At 51.6% G+C, this 25,440-nt stretch overlaps 1 protein-coding gene across 4 annotated transcripts; it reads right to left on the reverse strand.

Moving 5' to 3' along the window:
* Positions 1-1,510: 1,510 nt before the first annotated feature.
* On the reverse strand, positions 1,511-25,440 carry ADNP2 (ADNP homeobox 2). Of its 4 annotated transcripts, XM_036010134.1 has the most exons (5): positions 25,298-25,440; positions 17,763-17,914; positions 17,160-17,280; positions 8,123-8,212; positions 1,511-6,259 (listed from the first exon to the last, which is right to left on the reverse strand). In XM_036010134.1, exons 3-5 carry the CDS (start codon positions 17,265-17,267, stop codon positions 2,981-2,983), a joined length of 3,477 nt encoding a protein of 1,158 aa, XP_035866027.1. In that variant the 5' UTR covers positions 17,268-17,280; positions 17,763-17,914; positions 25,298-25,440; the 3' UTR covers positions 1,511-2,980. The 4 variants fall into 4 exon arrangements, with proteins under 4 accessions (XP_035866027.1, XP_028380786.1, XP_035866029.1 ...); XM_028524985.2 differs by lacking the exon at positions 17,763-17,914; XM_036010136.1 differs by lacking the exons at positions 17,763-17,914; positions 25,298-25,440 and adding an exon at positions 23,758-24,366.

A 25,440-nucleotide genomic window follows, 5' to 3' on the forward strand; every position in this document is an offset into this window, starting at 1 on the left:
GCGGCAGCTGGGCAGAGCCTGCACTGCCGTGTCCTCGGCTGGCAGACGGACGCTCGTCTCCTGGAGGCTTCTTCGCTGACCGGCAGCTCTGGCTGCGCTCAGCGCTCAGGGACGGAGGTGGAGGACAAGGAGGAGCGGCCTGGCGGAGCTCCCCGGCCCAGGATGCTGGCCCAGTCCGTCAGCACCGGCACCATCAGCTCCAGGCTCAGGCTGCCCCATCCTGGCTGACTGACTCCGGTGCCCGGGCTGCGAGCGAGCCCAGCACCTGCCGGTCCCTGCGCCATCCTGTCTGCTGCCCAGGTCTGCACCCCAGGTCTGCTGCCCAGGTCTGCACCCCAGGTCTGCACCATGGCCCACTCAACGGAGCAGCTGAAGGTTGGCACCCTGCAGCTTCAGGGAGTCACGCTGTTTTTTTCTGGGCCCGCTCACTTATTCACGGAAAACAAGGGAACTGGTATGGCTTTTATTTATTAAAAACACTGTTAAAGGACACTGAATTCACAGAAGCTAAAATAGTATGCTGTATTTTAACCGAAGACTTCAAGTATGTAATATTTTAAAAACTGATTCTACGTACTTACTTTACACAATTTTTGTACCCATCAAAAAAAAAAGTTTCCTTCCCTTCTCAATTTCTAATCATCTTTTAAGACAGCTTTAATAACCCCACCCCCACCACCTATTACTCTGTAGTGGTTTTCCTTTGTCAAACGATAAACACGGGGTGGGCAAAAGTAGGTTCACAGTTGGGACATTCTTGAGTTGGCAGAGCTGTTGCGACCGCCCTCCCCTGCATGGCCCGCCCAGCCACACTGGGGGCCTGTGTCTGCCCTGCCCTGCCCCCTCGTCTCCTCACGTCTGCAGGAACTCCTGCAGGGGCTTTCGGAAGCTCGGCTTACACCACATGTTGCCTTGCTTTGGGAACCTGAAAAATGGTTTAACAACCAATGGCTGGCCTAACATGAGACTCAGCACCCCAAGCTGAACCACAGCTGACGTACAATCCCAGTCAGCATTTCTCACTCACAGCAATTCCCGCCAGGGCTGACTCCGCCCGCCCCCAGGGACACTGGGACAAGACAGTTTTGGTTGTCAGGACTAGGCAGAGGCCGAGACGCTGCTGCCGTCCTGCAATGCACAGGACAGTCACCCCACCGAGTTGTCTGGCCCAAAATGCCAACAGAAAGCCTGGTACACACAACTACAGCAATGTGGGACGGACCAGCCGCCCGCAGCTGGCTGCCGGCTCCCCCCACCGGGCCCCGGTGCAGGCGACCCCTCTGAGTGAGGACACAGGCACGTCACAAAGGTCCAACCGCATCTCCCCGGTGAACCCAGGAACTGACCAGCCCTCTTGGCTTATACTGGCTCCTTTTCACAGTGACAAGGCACGTGTGGTTTTTTTTTTTTTTTTTTTAGAAACTACACGTGGTGCCTATTTCCATGCTGACATTCTTCCTGGAAGTCACAGCGACATTTTAATGATTAAGGAATTAAACCATTCTATTTGTAGTGGTATAACAAATTTTAATTCAAAATAGACACTCTGAAAACAATAGGTAAAAAAAAAATAAACTTCAACAACCTCTGTTTGAATTTACAAGAGTACACCAATAATCACAGACCAGTTTCACAACTGCCTCAAAAAATGCACACTTAGAGCAATTACATGCAAGTATTATATTTTAAATCCATATAGTAACATCATCTTATTTCCCAGAGACTCATCTCCTCTGAACATACTGGACAGGTGCCTCTGCTGTGTGTCACCAGCAGTAAACAGGACTTAAGGTTACGTCTCACCTGGCTGGTCTCCATTACTGGTTCTGGTGCTTCAAGTTCTTCTACGCTGTGTGACTGTGAGAAAAACCCCGAGGTCTAACTGTCCAGAGAACAGTGACACAGTGGAGTTCCTGAGCGACGCCCGGCCCGTCAGCCAGCCACCGGGGTGCTCTGTGGAGCACCCATTCCCCAGGACGGATATGCTGACTGCTAGGAAACTGTCAAAAAGTAACGGCCCAACCGCAGAACTTAGCTCTTGGTCTACTGGTTTCCCCTTGTCCCTGAAAACCTATGTCTACATGTCAGTGTCCACACTCAGGGGTAAAAACTTTATTCCTGAGTAACGTGGTCCTCGTCCTCCCCTTCCACGGTTTAAGAGTAGCTAGGTTAGTAGAAGAGCTCATGTGTTTTCAGTGTTTAATCTAAAGGCACTAAAGATTTGTCGTCTCACCTTTGAACGGAAAAATGACTCATCACTATATCAAAAAGAGGGACCGTCTACAATGAAAAGTATTCCTGCATCTACAGAATTACTGTATTTGTAAAATAACTCTTGACTTATGAGCTAAAATACCAGACTTCAGGTATTATTTTCTAACCAATGAAAATATTTGGTTCTCTATGAGTTATGATCAGAAATGGCTAAGACAAACCTGAAACAACATAAATGAAAACCATAACCTAATAAGCAAGTATCTTACACAGAAGCAACCGGCAGAGTGAAGGCCATGCACCCTCAGGAGCCGCACACGTCACAGGGTCGGTGCCGACATCACCGAACGCTCACTGCATCGCTTGCAGCTCCGGCGAGGCTGAGGGAGACCGAAGCTGAGAGCTGCAGGTGATTAAGTATTCTGAAACAAGCTGAAATTTCCTTAAATGAAAACACCAACATGTGTAGACTTCAGTTTTTATCGTGCGGTCCTGACACTACCGGGAAAGCAAGGCGTGCGTGGAACATCGAGAGATTTAATTGACCCGACAGAGAAAACAAACTAAAAATAACTGACAAAACCCAAACTGCAGGGAATAGTAACTCTGAAAGAACTATCACTTCTTCGTACAGAAGTCCTGCTGAGCACCTGAAGTACACCTAAAGAGCAGCATAAAGACCACTGAAATTGATTAGTTCAATATACAGTGAAGAAAATAACATTTTCAAAAAACCTCAATTGAAAAAACTACTTTCCTAATTTTTTTACACATTCTGTGGTTCATACTCAAAGTTCAATCTGTGTTTAACATTTTTAAGTTCAGACATATCGAAGCCTAAAAGGACAGAAGGCTTGTGACTTTTTATTGCTTTCATGCAAATGTATCTTCTTTTCCCGAAAAACGAAGCCACATCAATCTTCCACACCCACAGGAGTGAGGACAGCAGCTCTATTTCCTTTTTGCTGGGGTACGGTCTCTTATGGAAATAATCTCTAAGAAATTGCTTTTTTTCTTCGTAAGAACGGTCTTCATACTTTTTGGGATTTAATGCTAAAATCTGAAGAGCGTCCTCATTCACGACGAGGGGTCCCTCCGTCCTGCTCTCATTTCTCTGCCGTTTAAAAGGCAGGACACTCACCGCCTTCTCCGGAGCCGGGCCCGCCTCCGCGCTCACGACCAGGGGCCGCTGCTCCCCCTCCCGCGCGTCCTCAGCCCCGGGCAGGCCCTCGGGCAGCTTCCTCTTCACGGCGAAGCCGGCGTCGTGTTCCACCTCGCCGTTGACCAGCAGCAGCTCGCCGTCCTCGATGAGGCCGGGCTGCACCTGCAGGTCCGAGCTGCTGTCCTTCGGGGCGCTCCGGCAGCGCAGCAGGTGGATGGCGATGGCCGCCAGCGTCATGTTCCCGGTGTAGACCCCGCAGCAGTGGATGCACTTGAAAGCTGGAGACTTCAGGATGGTGTGGACCGTGGGGGTGATGTGGTGCCTGTCCTTCAAGTGCAGCTCGTACGCCTCGCTGGTCAGAAAGGTGCCAAAGCAAAAAGGGCAGGTCAACACCTGCTTGCTGGGGCCCCCGGGCACACCCTCCGTCTGCGGCCTCACCTTAATGTACACGGGCACGAGCGACTTGGAGTGTATCCCGGCCAGGACTGCCAAGTAGACCTCCCGCTCCCCCAGCTCTTCCTTTGGCAACGCGGTGATGAAATCGAGGTGGGGAAAGAGCAGGTTGCCGTTGGCGTCGATGTCCAGCTGGAAACCTTTGTTACTGTAATCCACGGGCAGCTTCTTCTTGCCCAGGTGCGTGGTCCTGCTGTGCTCCGCGAGGCCCCTGACGTCGTGGAACGTGCGTGGGCAGAAGAGGCAGCCCAGGCCGTGCATCAGCAGGTGGCGCATGAGCTCCTCCTCCGAGACCATGCACTTGCAGGACAGGCACCGGACCGTCTTCTCCCTCATCCACTTTAAGAAGGGTGCGCACGCGGCCAGCTTCTCCGGCTCCAGTTTCTCAACGGCTCTGGACTCACTGTGCTTATGAGCCACTTCCATGTGGACCTGGTAGACGTTGGACGGGAAGAGCTCGTTGCACACCGGGCAGGTTTTCCACTGCTTCGCTGGTTTGAGCCCCGGGCTCGCCTCTGCCGCAGGGGCGGGGGGCTGCAGGAACACACTCGGAGACGCGCTCACCACCACGGACGGGGAGGGCATGCCGGCCACGGGACCGGCCATCTGTGCGGCTGCGCCCGACTGCAGGAGCTGGATGGGCACCTGCGGCGGGGTGACCCCTGCGACGCCTCCAGGGGGCACAGGCAGTGTGACGGACACTGGGGCAAGTGTGTACGTGGGGATCCCGTTCACCTGCTTCCCTGTAGGTATCAGCTGCCTGAGAATGGAGCCCGACGTCAGGAAGGCGGTGTTCTGCGAAGCGCCAGGCCTCCCCGGCTGGCTCGCGGGCAGGATGTTGGGGTTCACAGACTGACTGAGCTGCAGGACCCCAGGCCTCCCCGGCTGGCTCACGGGAAGGACCCCTGACACAACCGGCTGGCTGAGATGCAGCACGCCGGAGTTCACAGCCTGGCTCCCAGGGAGCAGGCTGGACGAGACTGTCTGGCTGGGAGAGAGGAGCCCAGGCGGGACCACCTGGCCTGCGGGGAGAACCCGCAGCGGGACTGCCTGGCCGGGAGGGAGCGGCCGTGGCGGCACTGTCAGCCCAGGGGGAAGGACCCCCGACGGAGCCGTCTGGCCAATGGGGAGAACCCCAGACTGGACCATCTGGCCAGCAGGGAGCACCCCAGAAGTTGCTGTCTGTCCCGAAGGGATAACCCCCGCAGGGGTCATCTGGCCTGCAGGAAGGACGCCTGATGGGACAGTCCGACTCACAGAAATCACTCCCGGGGAGACCGCCTGAAGAACGCCGCCGGGAGTGACAGAGGGGCTGACAGGAAGGACAGCTGGCCCAACGGGCCTGTTTACCGACAGGACTCCGGGCCCGACTGGCCGGCTTATGGGCCCAACAGGCCGGCTGAGGGGTAACACCCCTGGTCGGATGGTCTGGTTCATAGGCAGGACACCGGTCCCGACGGACTTGACGGGCCCCACTGGCCGACTCAGGGGCAGCACAGGGGGGTTGGCTGGCTGGCGGAGCGGGACCCCAGGAGACAGGAAGACGGGCTGCGGCGGTGCGGGCGGCAGAGTGAGGCCGCTCTGGCCCCCGGGCAGGGGGCTGGAGACCAGGGTCACGTGGGACTGGGCAGCGGAGGGCGGAGAATGGGTGAGGCTTCCGGAGACGCCCGAGGTCACCGTCACAGGCTGGACCGTGCCCTGAACTGGCTGGACGGCGGTCTGGCTTTGGCTGCTTGGTGGCAAGGCGAGATGAAAGCAAGGGGGCGTGGCGGGGACCCCCAGAGCGCCGCCGCTCGGGGGGATGGCCAAGTGTGCCGCGGGTTTGGGGGCGATGTGCATCTGCTTCAGAAGTCCCGTCTTCTTGATGTGCTCCGAGATCACGGACCTGAGCTTATTCTCCAGATCTCTGTGTGTGTCTGATGTCAGAATGTGATACATTAGTGCATCCTGGCTGCTGGCATTGGCATTGCATTTTTTACAGTAATACTTGTCAGAGGGCGGCATCTTCTCCGTCGAAGGCGGGTCGTCAGTCCTGGGTTGCTCACTCGCTTCCTCCGTCCGCAGGCCAAAGTAGGAATTAATCAGGTAGTGGAAGTGGGCCACCAGCACGTGCTTCTTCATGCTGTAGTACAAAGTGTTGGAGAAGTTACACTTCAAACACGTGAAGCTGATGACATCACTCCTAGACGACTTAGCCTCACCTAGGATGTTCACCGTGTAGTTCTGGACTTTCCGAACAGGCGCGTGGAACATTCTGAAATGCCTCCCCACCACCTTGGGCTGAGAGGAAAACACACAGTTTGGGCAAGGGATCACCAGCTCTTGGTCAATTTCTTCTTCATGGTAGCGGTGTAAATGATTTTTGAACGAAGTAAGCACTTTTGTAGAGTATTTACAGAGGCCACAACAGTACGGCTTTGTTCGGTATCTCTGTGAAAAGAAAAAGTCGAACATCCTTTAATAAAGCTACGCGATGCTAGCCGCACCGCACACAGTTCACAAGCACACGACTCTTCCCTTGTGCTGTGCTCGACAGCTGACACTGTCACCTCTCAGGGAACTGTGTGCGTTTTAAGCCAGGGCGAGCTTTTTCTTAAAGGGCCAGAGAGTAAATATTTAAGGCTTTTGGGGCTACACAGCAGCTTCCACAGCAGCCACTCAGCACTGGCTGGTAAGACAGGTGAACGAACAAAGCACGTGAACACCCGTGAGCGTGGCTCTGTGCCAGTAAAACTGTGCTCATTCAAACTTTAACGATTTCCATGTACAGAACGGCATTCTTTTCCATTTTTTCCTTCTCAAACATTTAAAAACAACAACTCTTCTTAGCTTCTAGTCCATACAAAACACACAACATGATCCATTTCCAAACCACCCACTAAAACCACAAATCTCTTTCCTTCGTCCTATACTTCGAACTAACTGCATCAATGAAAATCAGCTCAGTTCTCTGCAAAGATATAGTTTCTTTCTCCTCTTTCCACCCTATTTTTCTGATTTTTACTCCACATTCTAAAACCTCCAGAATTTATCCAGGTAGCCTGACTAGCAAACTGTGAAACCTACCACCACCTCTGCCCCCCACGCCCATTTCTAGTCCTGGGGAGGCTAAGAGCCTGATGGACCGAGCTCAGCAGGTGTGAGCGCCCAGCAAACCACGTGGCACACCGTGCGTGTGTCACCACCACCAATCCTCAGCCAGGTCTCACTGGGGCTCAGGCCGCAGGAGACAGTGCTGACAAAGATGGACTCTCCCCCTGAGGCCCACGTGGGGGAACTCGACACGCTCAGGCACGAGAGCAGGATCTGAGCCCCCTGGCCGGCGGGGGGGCGGGGGCACAGGCACCCGCTCATCTGTGCAGCTGTCCGAGGAGGGGCCCTCAGGCCTCAGCAACCTCCAGACCCCAGAGACACGGACCACGGAACCCCCGGCCCTGGTGAGACCTGCACAGACCAACGCTTCTTCTAAGGCCCCGCTGTGGGCTGTGCGGATGTCACCCCACACGGGGGGGGGGACGAGGGCCCTGCCCCCTGCAGCACAGTGTCCCCAGGTCAGCCCCCCGCCCAGGCCTGCACCCCCCAAGTCCCTCCCTCACCACACCCAGCGCCCCTCTGTGGCTGCCACCCTGGCTCACTCCCGCTCTGGCACTTCCTCGTCTTAGGACACGGGCCACGGTGACCACCCAGACACACGCAGCGGCCCGTGCCGCCTCCTCCGCAGCCAGCAGCCCCAAGGTCTGGCATTTCTGGGAGAACCGACCAAAAACCCAGGCCCACAGCCAACCACACACGAAACCTCCATTTCTCAAAGATTCTGAGAGACTCCTTCTTCATACTTCAGTGTCTCCAAAATCTGGCAACACTTTACAGCGGATGGCTCAGTGGCACACAGTTTAAGTGAAGCATGACTTTAGTTTTATCAGAGGTTCACCAAAAAATAGTGTCTTATATCAATGAAACACTATATTGAAACACAAGATACTCAGCAAAAATTACACTCAATGGAAGAACCAACAGAACTCACTGCATGTCATCATCTATTAGTGTGGAACGGATCTCTCGGCTGGCAGAAAACGTCTTAAACACAATCCATAAAAGGAAGAAACAATACACTGAACCCCATCACGGCCAGACAGCTTCCGCTCGGTGAGAGCCAGAGTGCAAAACCAGCAGGAGCAGCCACAGGCTGGGGACAGCAATGGCCCCCATGCACCCCCTCCGCCCCTCAGAACTGAGTTGGCCCTCACGCCCCACTTTGGAGGAAACACAAAAATCGAATGCAAAAATACATACCACTTTCTTTCCAGAAGGTTCCCAGAGAGAAATGTCTCCCCATGATGTGTTATAAAAGTACTTCTCTCCTGGGTCAAAGCCTTTAAGGTCCTTTTTGAAAAAGGGGAAAAGGAGAGAGATCATTACGGAATGTCAGCAGATAAAGAAACAGTCGTTAGAGCCTGAAGGGGCCCCTCGGCACCCTCGGGCTCTACGTGGGGAAAGTTGAGTGAAACTGCAGCCCACCAGTAAACCGTGACAGAGCGCCCGTTAAGTATGAGTCCGAGGAAAAGGCTGAAAGAACCCAAGTTAAAATTACAGTTTTATGAGAAATAAACAGATGGCACTTCCCACAAGTAGTTTCTAAGAGAGAGAAGCCCCAGCCTGCACCACCCCCACGGGCAGTGAGGACTGCCGGGCGCTGGGGTGTGCGGGGGGAGCAGCACCGGCACGCAAACCAGGACCCCAGGCGCCAGCCACAGGGAGGCCCTGTGGGCCAGGTGCGGCGCTTGGGACAGCGAGGGCGCCGAGACGGAAGGGGATGGCGTCGCTGAGAACCCAGCCACCAGAGGCCGCCCGGCCCAGACTGGTCCTGCAGGGCTCAACAAACCAAGTGTGAAAGGTATCTGGGGGGAACTGGAGAAGTCTGGGTACAAACTGGGCAATAAGACAGACAGACAGAAAGGTGAAGGCAACAGAGAAAAGCCAAGGGCGATCAACGCGAGCTCCAGGGGTAGAGACCACACACGGAGGCAAGGCTGAACACTCAGGTGTCAGGACTGGTGACCCCTGCATGGTGGAAGTGTGGCGTTTAAAATTCTACTTTCTAAAGAAATAAGTGCCTGCAGTTTCTCTTTCACAGTTTGTATTACTGTTTTTGTAATAAGGTCTTTTTAATTTATTAAAAATACAGTTCCGGCCAAGATAGAGGCATAGGTGGACGCACCGTACCTCCACCCACAACCAAGATTGGAACAGCAACAATTTAGAGGCAGAACAACACCCAGAACTGATAGGGAATTTATCTGAATGGAAGTCGGACAGCCAAGAAGTTGAAGCAGACCCGTTCATCCAGACCTAGGAGGGGCGGAGAGGAGCATCCGGGCGCGGGTCCCAGCACGGAGAGCAGGGAGAACTGGGCGCACAAGGCAACCGGGAGCGCGTAAGGCATCTGGGGCGCGCAGGATCGCAGCGGGTGGACCCTGAGTACGCAGGCGGCAGCTGGCGGACCCAGTGAGACGGCGATTGTGGAGCAGGGCAGAGCGCGCAGCCCAGGATCCCAGGGAAGGGACTGAGGTCCCAGGAGAGTGGGGCTGCCGCCATTGTTCCCTCCCGCCCCCGCCCCCGCCCCCACATACAACGTCACAATCTAGCAACTGGGGTGCCCAGCTCCGGTGAACACCTAAGGCTCCGCCCCTCACCATAACAGGAGTGACAAGACCAAAAAAAAAAAAAAGAGAGAGAGATGGCTCAAACAGAAGAACATATCAGTGCCCCAGAACTCATCCTTTTGAGCAACCGAGACATAACTAACCTACCAGATGCACAGTTCAAAGCACTGGTGATCAGGAAGCTCAAAGAATTGGTTGATTTTGGTTGCAAGTTAGATGAACAAATGCAGGTTACCATAAAAGAAATGAAGGAAAATGCAAAGGGAACCAATAGTGATGGGAAGGAAACCGGGACTCAAAACAATAGAGTGGACCAGAAGGAAGAAAGAAATAACCAAACAGGAAAGAATGGAGAAATAAGATTCAAAAAAAACGAGGAGAAGCTTAGGAACCTCCAGGACATCTTTAAACGTTCCACCATCTGAATCATAGGGATGCCAGAAGGGGAAGAGGTAGAGCAACAGATTGAAACCTATTTGAACAAATAATAAAGGAGAACTTCCCCAATCTGGCAAAGGAAATAGACTTCCAGGAAGTCCAGGAAGCTCAGAGAGTCCCAAACAAGTTGGACCCAAGAAACACACCAAGGCACACCATAATTACATTAGCCAAGGTAAAAATGAAGGAGAGAATCCTAGAAGCAGCAAGAGATAAGGGGACAGTCACCTACAAAGGAGTTCCCATCAGACTGTCAGCTGATTTCTCAAAAGAGACCTTACAGTCAAGAAGGGGCTGGAAAGAAGTATTCCAAGTCATGAAAGACAAGGACCTACATCCCAGATTGCTCTATCCAGCAAAGCTTTCATTTAGAATGGAAGGGCAGATAAAGTGCTTCTCAGATGAGGGCAAGTTAAGGAGTTCATCATCACCAAGCCCTTACTATGTGAAATGTTAAAGGGACTTATCTAAGAAAAGAAGATTAAAAAAAAACATGTATAGTAAAAGGACAGCAAACTCACAATTATTAACAACCACACCTAAAACAAAAACAAAAACAAAAACAAACTAAGCAAACAACTAGAACAGGAACAGAACCACAGAAATGGAGATCACATGGAGTGTTAGCAACAGGGGAGTGGGAGGAGGAGAGAATAGGAAAAGGTACGGAGAATAAGTAGCATAGATGGTAGGTAGAAAGTAGACGGGGGGAGGGTGAGAATAGTGTGGGAAATGTAGAAGCTAAAGAACTTACATGTACGACCCATGGACATGAACTAAAGGGGGGGAAGTGGGTGGGAGGGGGTGTGCAGGGTGGAGGGGAGTGAAGGGGGGAAATGGGACAACTGTAGTAGCATAATCAATAAAATAGATTTTAAAAAAGAAAAAGAAAAAGAAAAAATGCTACCTAAACCAGAAAGAGAGAGTCAATGCCATCGCTGTCCCTGCATACACCTGTGCTAACGCACTGCTCACGAGTCAGTTCGGAGCCAGAGCACAGCACCCACGGTGACAGGGATGCAAACCGGGAACACGGCCGTGGGGCTGCCGCACACCACAGGGAGGCAGCGGGGTGGCGGCACAGAGGCAGGAAGGACAGAGCATGCACTGTGAGGCTCGCGCGCCACCGGGGCAGCAAGCAGCACGCCATCCAAACAGCCAGCGACAGCACGGGGCTCGTAAGCCAGTAGTGGAGGTGAAAACGGAATCACAAAAATACGCCAGCCAGAAGAAAGCAGGGGAAAAGGAACAAAGAACAGACGAGTAAAACGGAGCAGCGAGTTGGGGGACGAACCGGCGCCGACGGGCAACGAGCACCTTCAGAGATGGCGGCTGGCGGGCCTCCGTGAAGGCGCAGCCAGGCCCTCGGCAAGTCCCCGCGGCACCGCAGGCTCTGACCCCACGACTCGACCCGACCGTCGCGCGTGGGGCAGCCAGGGACGACACGCAGGCCCCAGCACGCGGCTGTGTTCTGGAAAGTCTGCTGACACAGCAGCCAGACCCGGCCCCCACCTTGGGCCACAGTGTGCCTGCACCTGGTCAAAATTCTCAAATCAAGAGACACAGACTATCAGGCTGGGTACAAAAACAAGGCCCACCTCCATGCTGTCTCCAACATTCTCACCATAAACACAGAGACGCCCCACACCCAGAAAGAACCCCTGGTGTCTCCCCTGCTTCTCCACTGACCCCATCATCTGTGCTCTGAGTCCGGCCCAGCGCCGCAGTCCTTCGCCTCCGAGCGGGTGCGAAGCAGAGCCGCCATCGGAGGGGCCGTGCACCTGGCCGGGGTGACCTCTCAGCAGGAGGGGCGGGCTGACCCGAGAGGTGCGTCCGGTTCGCCCACACATGCCACATACACTCCCAACGGTGGCTCTATAAAGAAACTTCTTGTCACGTTTCACATGGGGGACTCTCAGCAAAATAATGAGTGTAAGTGAAAGCAGGTTAAGAGCAAACGTAGAAGAAAATTTCACACGACTGTCTTGTAGCATTAAAATATAATTCAGCAGAAGCTCCTGTGCTCCGTGCCTCAGCTGCCTGGCGTGCAGAGCGGACCCGAGCAGAACACATGGGGAGAAGGGGTCTCGACGTCCAGCAGCACATTAAGATCAAAATCACCTGGGAACTGAGCAAAGATTAAAAAAGTAAAATCAAGCCAAAAGCTGCTTATTTGAAAAAGTTAACAAAATTTACAAATGTTTAACTATACTGACAGAAAAAGAGAGAAGATAAAAATAATTAAAATCAGAAATGAAAGTGGGGGCATCACAACTGAGCTCGTAGAAGTAAAAGGGTCAGACAAGCACCAACACTATTGACACCGTATGCACACAGATAAATGAAATGAACTGGAAAGAGTCCCAGAAACATACAGAATCACCTCAACTGATTCGAGAACAAACAGAAAATTTCAGAGGACAACTAACAAGTGGAGACTAAAACAGCAATCAGACGCGTCCAACGCGGAAATGTCCAGGACCCTGCTATCAGAGCCAGCCCAGGAATCGCCAAAAAAGAAAATTACAAATGGTCCTCATGAATAAAGATGAAAAATCCTCACCAAAATACTAGCAAACACAACCCTACCGTATACTTAAAAAGACTGCACACTACATCCAGGTGGGATTGATACCAAAGACACAAGGGCGGAGTGTTCGACATGAGAAAACCCATCGACACGACACCACACGCCACCGGAGGAGGAGGGAGAGAGCCTCACACTGGCCGTCACCGACACAGAGCTCCTCGGACGGAGCCCAGCATCCTCCCAGGACAAAGCGCTTTCGGGGACTCCCTCAGCAGGACACTGGGCATTTTACCAAAGCCATCCTGCTCCACGGTGAGAGGCTGAAGGTTTCCCCTAAGATCAGGCAGAAGACAAGGGTGCTGGCTTTCACCGCTCTTAGTCAACGGTGCTGTACTCAAGCTCTAGCCAGAGCTATTAGGTCAGAAAAAGAGATAAAAGACATCCAAGTTGAAAGAGAAGAAGGAAAACTATTTCTACTCACAAATCACATAATCCTATCTGTAGAAAATGGCAGCCCTGCCCCCCCCACAAACCTACCAGAAGTAATAATTCGGTAGACCTACAGGTTAAAAACCAACACACACACAAGTCAGTTGTGTTTCTACAAACCTGCAATAAACGATCTGAAAAGGAGATAAAGAAAACAATTCCTTTTTCAATGCCATCGAAAATAATCTGCCTAAGCATAAATTTAACCAGGCAGGTGACAGTCGAGGACACTGAAAATGCTACCAGACTAACCGAAGCCATTTACGACAGAAATTAAAGATGCAGAGACAACTGCGGGCCGTCTGCAGGGCTCGCCGTCTCCCGGCGGATGACCCCTTCCGAGCTGGTCGGCGCAGCTTCTGTTGCTTGGAAACAAGAAGCTCTGAACACTACGGTGCACTAAGGGTGGCGCGTGTGGCGTGTGGCGTGGGGAAAGCTCTCACTGCGAGAGTCCGTGGAAAGGTGAAAGCAGACCCGCACGGTCCCGCTGGGGCAGCCCCGTCTGGGAAGACGCGGAGGACACACCCAGCAGCAGCCGCGGGCACTCGGGGCAACGGCCCAGTCTCCCCTCTCCGCTACATTTGTGTGCACGGCATCTTCCGACTGCTCTGTGATAAACCTTTACACTGCCTGAATTTTTAAAAATTTAGTAAATATAGAACCAACTACAAATTAATTAAAACAAAAAACTTCCCACAAAAGAATTAATAACATTTAACCCAACAGTTAGTCTAACCAATGATATTTGTAAGCGATTCAGACCTCCTAACCTGCCCTGTGAGGTGTGTGCACAGCTGTGTCCTGCCCTGGAAGAAAAGGTCGAGTCTTGAGCAAATCACACGAGCAAACCCATCAGGCCGACTAAGGCAGCACAAGTCAGTGAAGGATGTTCAGTTCTATGCCAACGTTTACAGAAGGACTCCAGGACGAAAATTTCCATTTAAGTTGTTACTGGTGTTTTATTTAAAAATAAAACGAAACCAATTTTGTAACAGAATTTCATTTAAAAACCGAGGCCAGCCCTGACCAGGTGGCTCAGTCGGTTGAGCGTGGTCCTGCAGAACCAGGGTCGCCACTTCGATTCTCAGTCGGGGCGCAGGCCTGGGTTGTGGGTCTGGTCCTGTTTCTCTCTCACATCGATATCCCTCTCCCTCTCTCTCTAAAAATAAATAAGTAAAACCTTTAAAAATATATATTTCTTTAAAAGCAAATAAATAAAATAAAAATAAAACCGGGTTCACACTGAAGGGCCTAAAGGGACGTGACAACCAGAGCAACACCTGACCCTGGACGGGGCCCAGCACAGTGGAGAACGAGGTGCTCTAAGCGGTGAGACCAGACACAGGCACCTTACCGACGTCAAACCCACTCAGCCTGGTAATCATCCTGTGATGGGACTGTTCTGCTTTTTAAAAAAGATTGTGTTTATTTACTTTTAGAGAGAGGAGGAGGGAGGGAGATAGAGGGGGAGAGAAACATCCCTGGTGGTCGTCCCTCGTGCACCCCCTCCTGGGGACCTGGCCCGCAAGCCAGGCGTGTGCCCTGACTGGGAATTGAACCGGCCATCCTTTGGTTCTCAGGCTGGCACACAATCCCCTGGGCCGCACCAGCCAAGGCAAGAGCCTACGCTTATTCTCAGAAAACGCACCTGAAGCATTTAGGGAGTAAGGGTCATGAGATGTGCAACTGACTCTCAAGCACCTCAGGGAAACATCACCCACACAAACACACACATCCCGCACGAGCAAAGGAAGGAGATGTTAGAGCAAGTGGGACTAAATGTTAACAAGTGTTAAATCCAAGTAAAGGGTAGTGAGTGTCCCTTGTACTATTTTTATTATTGTAAGATTTCTGTAAGTTTAAATTATTTCCAAATGGAACAACTGGAAAAAGAAACCTTCATCAACCCGTTCTGGTTTGACGGAGGCCTGTCAGCTGGGCATGGCCGTCTACCCCAAGTTCCCGGAGCGCCCCCGCCCTCTCTCCAACGGACAACCCCACCTGGAAAACCCCACCCGTTCCTTCCAACAGCTCCAGTCCCACCTCCGCTACCAAGGCCCCAGGGACGCCAGTCAGACGCGACCCCTCTGCGGGCTTCTCTCTAGGGCTGTCTCAGCTGGGCTCTCAGCTCCTACTGGACCGTCACCTCCCTCCTGGGCCTCAGGGTCCGACTGAGTCTCTCTCCTCCGTCACCGTCCTGGTGAAGACACTGAGGCCCAAAGGGGGACTGCACTGCCGAGGTCACACCATTTCCCAATAGCCAGGACTGAAATAAAACGCATCTCTTTATCCCTCAAATAATTCAGCAGTGTTCTGTCTGTTCACCGAAGGGAACTATTATACCTTCCGGGTTAACTTTTTTAGTATCTGCCACACACAGGGCACATTCGAGGAGCTTCCCCTTTATTATTGGTTGAGATTTCCTCAGTCTACACACATACACTTGTGTTCTTAGCTTGTTTTTACACTCTCTGCAAATACTAAAGGCACATACTTTCTTATTATTAATGGACTATGTGTCTATTATCCACCTTCTCAATCCTGTATCCAAATAATTACCCTGCCTTCTTCCTCATGGAAGTCATAAATCTGACTTGCAGACAGGGCTGCAAAGAGCCCTCGGAGCTGTGTTATTTGAGCACGGCTCCCGAGAAGTCGTGTCTGTCTGTCTGTCTGAGAGCTTCCATTTCAGCATCTCCCTTTATCTCCGAATGAACTCTCAGTCCATCTGTTACCAAAAGTACTTACTCTCACTGAGTCATTTAAAAATTTTGGTTAAAATATATATGTACATTTGTTAAGTGTCTATGTGCCAAACACAATTCCGGCCACAGGTAGGAGAGCTGACAACCACACAGTGAGGTCCCTGCCTCCCTACACTCGGGAGTGGGAGACAGAGAAGGAACCTGGCACCTCAGGACCCTGGGAGCCACGAAGGCAGCAGAGCAGGCGGCAGAGCAGAGCCCAGTGGGGAGGCCCCGTCGGAGCGAGAAGAGCTCCCTGGGGTCCTTTAGAGATGAACATCTGTCTACCTGCTGACCATTAACGAGAACCCTGGACATTACCACCCTAGCAGCATCAGACTGCCTTTTTATAAGTAAAATCAATCTGGTCGGAAGTCCGAGATTTGAAAATTTAAGAAACTAAACTCTTCCCAGGCCAAAATACTTTGAATCAAATTCTTCACAAGTTTTTAAAAAAATCAAAGCTGACAATTCATAACTACTTTAATAGTTATGAATAAAATACGTATAGAATTATCAGTGGCCATAAGGTCACACAACGTGCCTTGTTTAACCATTTTTACTTCTTTACTAGACGTGCCAACCATGGATTCTCAAGCTCTAAGAAAGGATATAAAATTGTAAGTGAACACAACTTATCAGTAGTGTGGCTGTGACCTTAATTTTTAAACTTTTGTAAGAATAAATATATTAAATTCACAAGTCAGAAAAAACAATACCCTATCATATCACATATGCATCCCATTTATTTGTTACTCAAACAATACTGGGGGATTAAGTTAGGGTCTTCTGCTAAAATAATAATTCAACATGTTCCCTTCAAAGAGCAAAAACAAATAACACAGTTAACACTCAAACAACATGGGAGTTAGGGGTCCCTACCCCCAAACCCAGAGCTCTGCCCACAGCTGAAAACCCACATACAATTTTCAACACCCCAGAAGTATAGCTGTCCCTGGGCAGCTACAGGGGATCGGTTCTAGGACCCCCACGAAGACCAGGGTCCGGGGACCTTCAAGTCCCCCTGTGGAACGGCCTAGAACAGTGCACCCAGTCAGCCCCTTGCGCCTGCAACTCCCAGGTCGGAACTGCTGTTTCCGGTTTGCTGCTGGCTGGACCCACAGACTGAGACCAGGGGCACAGGGGGCCGACCGCACGTCCACCGGAAACGCCGAGTACACATGGGCCCGCGCATCTTCACCTGTCGCTCAGGGTCAGCGGCGTTTTAAAACTAGCGACTACAAAAAACCCTCATAAAAGTCACTTTAAAAACTTACACAGCTTAAAATAACACAGTTTACATCACAGAGACATAAATTAGAACGAATGATGATCTCCACCTTGAGGAATCTCACCCATCCTCCCAAAACTCCCAGGTCAACTCTCAGCTCCAGAAGCCCAACCCTGGGGCCCTGGCACCCCCAGGGCCACTGGCTGCTCTCCGCCTGACCCCGACGCCCTCTTACCTGCAGCAGCTCCTTGCAGCTCTCAAGCCCAATGTCCACAAGAATGCTTTTCACCTTTTTTCGTACCTTCCTGATGTTGTCGAGATTTTCCACGGGAATTTGAAACATTTTTGAAGTTTTCCTTGGAAAGGAGAAAACAAAGTGGCAGTAAGTAACAGGGTTGGTAGAACGCTGAGAGATTGTCAACAAGTCCTGCTGGGACGACTCGCTCAGCTCACCACGTGCAGAAGAGTGAGGTCGCACTCTTCCTCTGCCCCCGCCCCCACAGACATCTGCTCAACACAGATCACACACCTCCCATGAAGAGCTGAAACTTTAAAACGCACAGAAAAAACACAAGCATAAATCTTTATGACCCTGGATTTGGCAATGGATTCTTAAGATGACACCATAAAGCTCCAAGAATAAAAGAAAAACCAGGTAAGTTGGACTTCTTGAAAATTTAAAACTTTTGTGCTTTAAAGGAAATCATGCAAAAAGCCAAAAGAGAATCCACAAAATGAGAGAAATGTTTGCAAATTTTATTCTGATAAGGAACTTATTCCTGGGATATAAAGAGAACCCTGATAACTCAATCACTAGAAGACAAATAACTCAACTTACAAATGGGCCAAGGACCTGAATCCCTACTTCTCCGAAGACAACACACCAATGGCGGCTCGGTACATGAAAGATGCTCAGCATTAGCCAGGTGGAGATGCACACGGAAACCAGCGTGGTGACACTGCTTCACACCTGCTGGGAACGCTGCGATTCTGAAAAGAGAAGACAACAGTTGTCGGCGAAGACACCGGGAGGCGCCCTCTCAACCTCGCCGGCAGCACTGTCCGCGGTGCAGCCAGCAGGAGGACAGCCTGGCCCTTCCTCAGCAGAACACACCGGGGCACCCTGCGCCAGCGACCCCGCCAGAGAAATGAACAGCATGCATCCACACAGACACTTGCACAGGGGCAGTCACAGTGGCAGTGTCCCTAACAGCCAGAACGCAGACACCACCCGAACACCCACCCACCACGAATGCACTAAAGCGTCATGCACTCACACAATGAGTATCGTTTGGCTCTAAAGAGATAAAGCACCAACACGTGTCAGTGTGGAGGAGCCTTGGGGAACATGGTGCCCAGTGGCAGAAGCCAGACATAAAGGCCACGTGTCGTCGGAACCCACTGCCGTGCCGTGCCCAGAACAGACGAAGCGCACACAGACACAGGTCAACAACACTGGCTGCCCAGGCTGAGGAGGGGACAGCTGAGTGGAGGCTGAGAACCACTCTTCCTTTTTCTTCTTAGATTTTATTTATTTTTATTTTTTTAGAGAGAGGGGAAGGAGGGAGAAAGAGAGGGAGAGAAACATCAGCACAATTGAAACATCCATCGGTTGCTTCCTGCTCACCGCTAACGGGGGACCTGCAACCCAGGCACCTGCCCCAACCAGGACCCAAACCGGCGATGTTTTGCTCTGCAGGACAGTGCCCAACCCACTGAGAGACACATGGGTCAGAGCAGGGGGAGCTTCTTTTCGGATTAAAGACAACGTCCTAACACTGACTGTGGTGATGGCAGCACAACTCTGCAAATACACTAAAAGCGAACAGTACACCTTACACAGGTGAACTGTATGGTACATAAATTACAGCCCAATAAATCTGCTTTCAAAATACCTGAAAAGGCATAAAATTAAAATAAGCCCTGTGACACCTGACTGGACAAGAAGGCACAGGCATCACGGTCCTGCTTTGAACCCCCCCCCCCCCCCCCCCCCCCCCACAGAAGATAACTGGGTGTGTATACGCCACAGCTCTGCCCCAGGGGCAGTCGCACAGCCCAGCAGCAGTGAACACTCCTTGGGTGCAAACCTCGATTTCTAAATGCCGCTGTCCATGAAAAGGAAACAGGCTCCTTAAAAAGCAGCTGATCTGAGGGCGGGAACATGGAAAAGACAAGCTGCTCCCGAAACCCCTTGTGCCAGAAGCTAAGGAAGCCGGCCAGAGAACGGTGAGACGTGTCAAAAGGACTCAATGGAAGCCAGCTTGAGGAAGTTCCCACAAGCCAAGTATGGGACGACTCGGGCATTAAACAATCCCAGTACCAGCTTGTGCAGCCTGTGGCGATCAGCTTTCCAAAGATAATGCAATACTATCTCCCATCCCACGTGCCCTTCTTCTAACGGGACGTCAACACGCCTTCCAGAAGTGAGGGCGTCAGAGCCCCTGGAACCTGGACAGCACCTTATGGCTGCCCCCCTCCCCAGGTACGGCGGGGTCAATGCCACGGGACCCCCAAGGCTAGACCATCAGAATGCCTCACTTCTGCCTGTTCTCTGGGGCCCACCACACTTGGAATCCAGACCCCACCCTGTGAGGAAGCTCAAGGAGCCCTGGCACCCACGGGTGGGAGGTTCACACCAGGCACCAGGAGTGCGAGAGCAGACGCCTCGGGAACCCCTCTGGTGGGCCACAGCCCGAGTTCCCAGACCACGGCCCAGAGGCTGCGGGGCAGGGGCGGGCCGTCCAGTGCAGGGAATCCTGCCTGAGCTCCTGACCGAAGAGCTCCTGAGCTTTTTAAATACAATGTTTTATTCCACCCAAGTCTGGTTTGGTGTGGTTGGGCATGCAATGATAACTAAAATATAATCCACTAGAATACAAACTTAGGTCCATGGTGCTATAATTAAATAAATGAAAGCTTGATGAGAAATGGGATATTTACATGATGTCCAAGCATCTCCCAACAAAACACTTAATAACCAAGGAAAAAGGGTAGCTCACAGAAGTCTGGCAGAGAACCCCAAATTAAGAGACAGTGTAAAAAAAACAACTAGCCTAAAATGGTCAAGTGCCCACATCATACAAGGCAACACTTCTCACAGTAGCCCAAAAGCGTGAGCAGCCCCCCAGCCCATGGCACGGTGAAGGGGGAACAAACGAGGCACAGCCACACCGAGGAACGCAGTGCGGCACTGGGAAGGGGCTGGGGCTGGGGCTGACGCAGCACGAGTGCGACTCGGAAGCACGACGCTGGGTCAAAGGCGGCGAATGCCGACGTCCTCAGACTGTCCGATCCCACGGATAGGGGACATCCAGAGAAGACAAACCTACAGACAGAAGGCAGATTAGTGGTTGGCCAGGGTGGGAACAGGTACTGACTGCAAATGCACAGGTTTGGGACGAGGGCCAGAGGGGTGCTGGGAATGTTCTAGCATTGGATTGTAGTGATGGTTGTACAACTCTGCGAATTCATTTAAAAATCAATGAATTACACACTTAAAAGATCATGTGGCCCTGGCTAGTGTGGCTCAGTGGACTGAGTGCCGGCTTGAGAACCGAGGTCACCGGTTCAATTCCCAGTCAGGGTACAAGCCTGGGTTGTGGGCCAGGTCCCCAGTAGGGGGCGTGCAAGAGGCAACCACACATTGATGTTTCTCTCCCTCTCTTCCCGTCTAAAATAAAGTCTTAAAAAAAAAAAAAGATCACAGAAGGGAAAACTGAGGAACTGCTCCAGATTGAAAGAAACTGGGTAATTAAATATAGTATGCAATTCTACCTTGATTATTCTACTGTAAATGTTATAGGAATTGGTAAAACTTTAATGGCAATAATGTACTGATTTCCTGCTTTGATGGTTGTGTTCTGGATAGGTTAGAGAATGTTCTTATTTATAGGAAATGGACAATATTTGAGGTAATGTGGCATCTTATTTGGGAACCCACTTTCAAACAAATCAGGGGCAAAAGTTCTTTGTACTTGCAACTTTCCATAAATCTGCAATTAGTTTTAAAAAAGTTTTTAAATGTATCAACTACATTTAAAAGCTAAAAACAAAATCAGTATAATTTGAGTTAAAGAAATGCCAGGTAAAATAACAAATGCTGAATTTTTATTATCAAAACAATAACTTTTTTTTTAAAGATTTTATTTATTTTTAGAGAGGGAAGGGAGGGAGAGGGAGAGAGAGAGAGAGAGAAACATCAATGTGCGGTTGCTGGGGGTTATGGCCTGCAACCCAGGAATGTACCCTAGCTGGGAATCGAACCTGGGACACTTTAGTTCCCAGCCCGCACTCAATCCACTGAGCTACGCCAGCCAGGGCACAAAACAATAACTTTTAAAGATTGACAATATTCACTAGTAATGAAAGTAGAAAAATTGTAATTTATTCACGATTAGAGGGCAACTGGGCGGTGCCTCCCAAGATGTTGAGTGATGGTTTCCGAGGGTCAGCAGTTCCACTATGGGCCTTTCCTGTGACCCCTCAACCAAGGATGAATTCAGTGCCCCTCCCAGGAATCCCCAGAGGACCAGTTTATAATTCTTATCACACTTACCTCACTGTGTTATAATTATCTATTTATATCTATTTCCCCTATTGAACTAAGCTTCGGGGGAGGAATCATGTTTTATTTGCATGGCTGGACCTATCACAGAGCATAATACATAGCAAATGTTTATAATAAATGAGCAAAAGGATCTTGGAACCAAAAGGTCACTGGTTCAAGTCCCAGTCAGGGCACATGCCTGAACTGTGAGCCAGATCTCCTGTAGGGGGCATGAGAGAGGCAACCACACATTGATGTTTCTGTCTGTCTTTCTCCTTCCCTTCCCCATCTCTAAAAATAAATAAATAAAAATAAAATAAAATAAATGAGCGATTCCGAGCCAGAATCATGAGACATGGAGAAAGGGCTGAAGTGACTGAAGTAAAGGAGGAAAAGTCTGAATCTGTTTGGCAAAACGTAAATTAAGCCAAAAAGGTAGACTGGAACCGAATGGGGGACGGGTGGAGAGCAGGGAAGGTTAACATGTGAGGAGGAGGGGCTGTGGTCAATAATAAGGAAACATGAAGTTTTTGAAAAACCGATTTGGAATGGGTAAATTTTCCAGAAGAGTCATTTATGTGGAAAGTATGGTAGGCTCAGGAGGAGGCAGGGGTGTCCAACCTGCAGCCAATGATGGCTAATGAATGTGGACTAACACAAAACCGTAAATTTACTTAAAACCTTTTTTTTTGTTCATCAGTTTTCATCAGTGTTTGTGTGTTTAATGTGTGGCCCAAGACAACTCTTCTTCTTCCGGTGTGGTGCAGAGAAGCCAAAATGTTGGACAGCCTCGGAAAAGACCATTTAGTATTATAGACCTCGGTAAAAGAAAGAAAGTTATCAAGAGTAAAATACATTGGATTGGGTTCTAGTCTTCAAAAGCATCATCTGACAGAGGAACTGTCAAGAACCTCATGACGGCTTTCTTAAAAAACTACAGACAAGGCCACTTTCCAGCCCAAACTGCCTTCTTTGCAGAGCGAGGCCTCCACAAAACCACCTGTTAGATGCTTTCCACTCCGTCAGATTTGTTTTCATTCCCGCCTTGAAGTTCCACTGTCCTCTCCATCCCAAGGAGGCCAAGTTTATTGCTTGCACAGAACTCTGGCCCGACCTAGCACTTGATCCTATTACACGTTTTGAGAAACACAAAGAACAGGGATTGGTGGACTGCCCAGCAGCAGTTTGGGGATGGGCTGATTTCACAGGCTGGTGCCTGGAGGCTGCAGCAGAACGGCTGGCTCAGGAAGAGGAGACTGTGAAGAGGCTGTGATTGGGCAAGTTTCAAACAGGCTCCACAGTCACCTGATGTTCAAGGTTAGGAGCAAGGTCAAGGAACTGTCAATCTTCTCTCTTAAATTTGGAGAATAGGAAATTTTTATTCTCAAACTGTACATGCCCCCATTGCCTCATCATTGTTACTGTGGTTCCCCCCAAACCAAGCACACTGATCCCCTTTTTAGCAGTTTGCTAACTGTTTAAGAATAACAAAAAACCAAACAGGTAAATTATAAGCTTCATAACCTTTCAAGAGCCCAGGTCTAATGTTGTCATTTTGGGGAAAAGCAGCTGAGTTTTACCAGGATTTTTCCATTCCAAAATACCATAATTTATCTAGTCTAAGATGCAGGATTCTATACAAAATGCCCAGTGGATTAACCAGGGAAGAAACTGCTCAGTGTTTTTGCACTTCTAGATCTTCCAATGGCACTGCTCTCCACGCGTCCTTAGCACTCGGTCAGATCTGTGCGTTGGTGAATGGGGCACGTCAGGAATCGGCAGGCCACAGCAGCTGCCCTGGTCTTTCAGGCTCAGTTCACAGCAAACTACCTTTACTTTCTTAGTGCTGGACAGACCTGGAGTTACCAAAAAGTCCACTGATGGGTACAAGCAAATGTTATTTCCCAAAGGGGCACTTAAATGGTTCTCTTTTTTTCCCCCCTAGTATCAGGACCAGTTAAGAATATTCCATTATGGAAAAAATACCCTCTAAAATACAGGTGGCAAACACAAGGCCCGCAGGCCGAATCGGTCCTCCACCTTGTTTTACCTGGCCCAGCACCTTGATCCTACCCAATGGCAGCGCGGAGCCGCCTGTCCCTGATTAAGGAGCAGGTACATTTGTACAGCCCTAGAGTTACTAAGGCCCTTTGAAGGCACCGAGAGGCTGATGTGGCCCCTGGTGAACACGAGTTTGACGCCCCTGCTCTAGAACATACAGCCAACCAGATAATAGACACCTTTTAAGCCACAGAACCTCCCGAGAGTCTCTCTGAAATCTTACTTCTACAAGAATTTCACCTGAGAGGCACCACAGCACCTCCACGGCACCAGCAAGGGTTCCGGTGCCACACTGCCCGGGTGCAGATCCGCTCCCCAGGGCCTTAGCCCTGCAATCTGTGGCAATTCACTTAACCCCGGGCCTCAGCTGCCTGGGACACTGGGACAGGCGAGCTACTCCAGGGAGCAGTTGTGAAGATCAGTGAGTTCATACAAGGAAAGCGCTTAGAACACCCACATTGAGTCTCTACGGGTCTAATTCCAAAAATCTACATGAAATGTCCCAAGCATTGGAATACGGGGCTTAAAATTAAAAACTTCAAAAAACACCTGTTATTTGGGTCCTACACGGAAGCACGACTCAGAAGGTCTTGGGGGGCCTTCAGCAAGTGATGGGCCTTGGTGCGTCCTCCCCCAAAACGTGCTGCCTTAACCGGTGTGTGACAGCGGAGTGGAGGGAACACAAAACGCTGGGGCCTGCTCCTGCAAAGGGGCCAGCACCACAAACCCACCAACCGCCTACGCAAACCCGGGTCCAGGTTCAAGAGGTACCCCCGGACCTCTCCGGCTAGAGACTGGGCAGGCCCCCCACAAGCCACCATCACTGCAGCCCCGACTCCGGCCTCGGCCCCGCACGGGTGCCCTCGGTCTCGTCCCCACCCTCCGGCAGCAGCGCGGAGTCCCTCGAGTTGCGCGGCTCCGACCGGAGACGAACGCGCCACTTCCACGACCCTCCGGCTTTCCCGTGGGGCCACCCCCGCCAGCGCCTCCCGGACCCCGGAGCCCGACTGATAAAGCCCGCATACCCTCGCCCTAATTTGAACAGCGTCCGGGCAAGTCTCTCCTCCAGACGCAGGGAAAATACTTTAAATATTTCGTCACTGGCCATTCTGCAACTGCGCCCGATCTCATCTGGCAGTTAGAATTTCTGACATTCCAAAGCCGGATGTCAGCAGAAATTGGGCAAACAATCTACGTCAACGCAGTCAGCACGAGCACACGAAAAGCTAAAATTTTAATGTTAGCACCTGCCCATTAAATGATCAACATGCACGCGAAACGCTCAAGGCCAGAGGAGCAGGGTCTGCCGTCGGCGCTGCTCGGACGGTCCGCTCCTTCTGGGGGGAAACGCCGCGGGGCCGACGAAGGTGCGACCGTACCTCCGCGGCCCACGTCCGCCGCCACCCGAGGCTGCTCCCGGGCCAGGCTGGGGAAGAATCGAGCCGCCCTCCCCCGACCCGCGCCCCCTCCCTCTTCCCTGCTCCGTCCCTTCGCTGCCACCCCCACTCCCCCGCCGCCCGCCACTGCGCCCCGGTCCCGGACCCTCCCCCTCCACGGCCCCGCCCCTCGGCGCCCACCCGGCTGCACGTGACGAGGAGGAACGACCGGCACCGTTCGGGCCGCGAACCCGCGCCTGGAGGACGCCTCGGGATTCGTGAGGCGGCCGCGGGTGTGGGCGGGGCGGGGCGGGGCCGCCGCCCGGACTTCGCGGGCCCGGCCGGGTCGGGGGCGTCGTCGCGGGGCCGGGCCGGGGTCGTACCTACCGCTGGGCGCTTGAAGCGCCACCGCGTCCCCCGCCGCCTCTCGCCTCGCCCCGCCGGGGCCCACGCCCGCCTCCGCCCCGCGCGGCGGGACCCCCGCCTCGGCGCGCTCCCACCCTCGCGCGACCCTGTCCCCTCCTCCTAGC

Source organism: Phyllostomus discolor, chromosome 9, assembly GCF_004126475.2.
Source record: "Phyllostomus discolor isolate MPI-MPIP mPhyDis1 chromosome 9, mPhyDis1.pri.v3, whole genome shotgun sequence".
In the NCBI taxonomy this organism is placed as follows: domain Eukaryota; kingdom Metazoa; phylum Chordata; class Mammalia; order Chiroptera; family Phyllostomidae; genus Phyllostomus; species Phyllostomus discolor.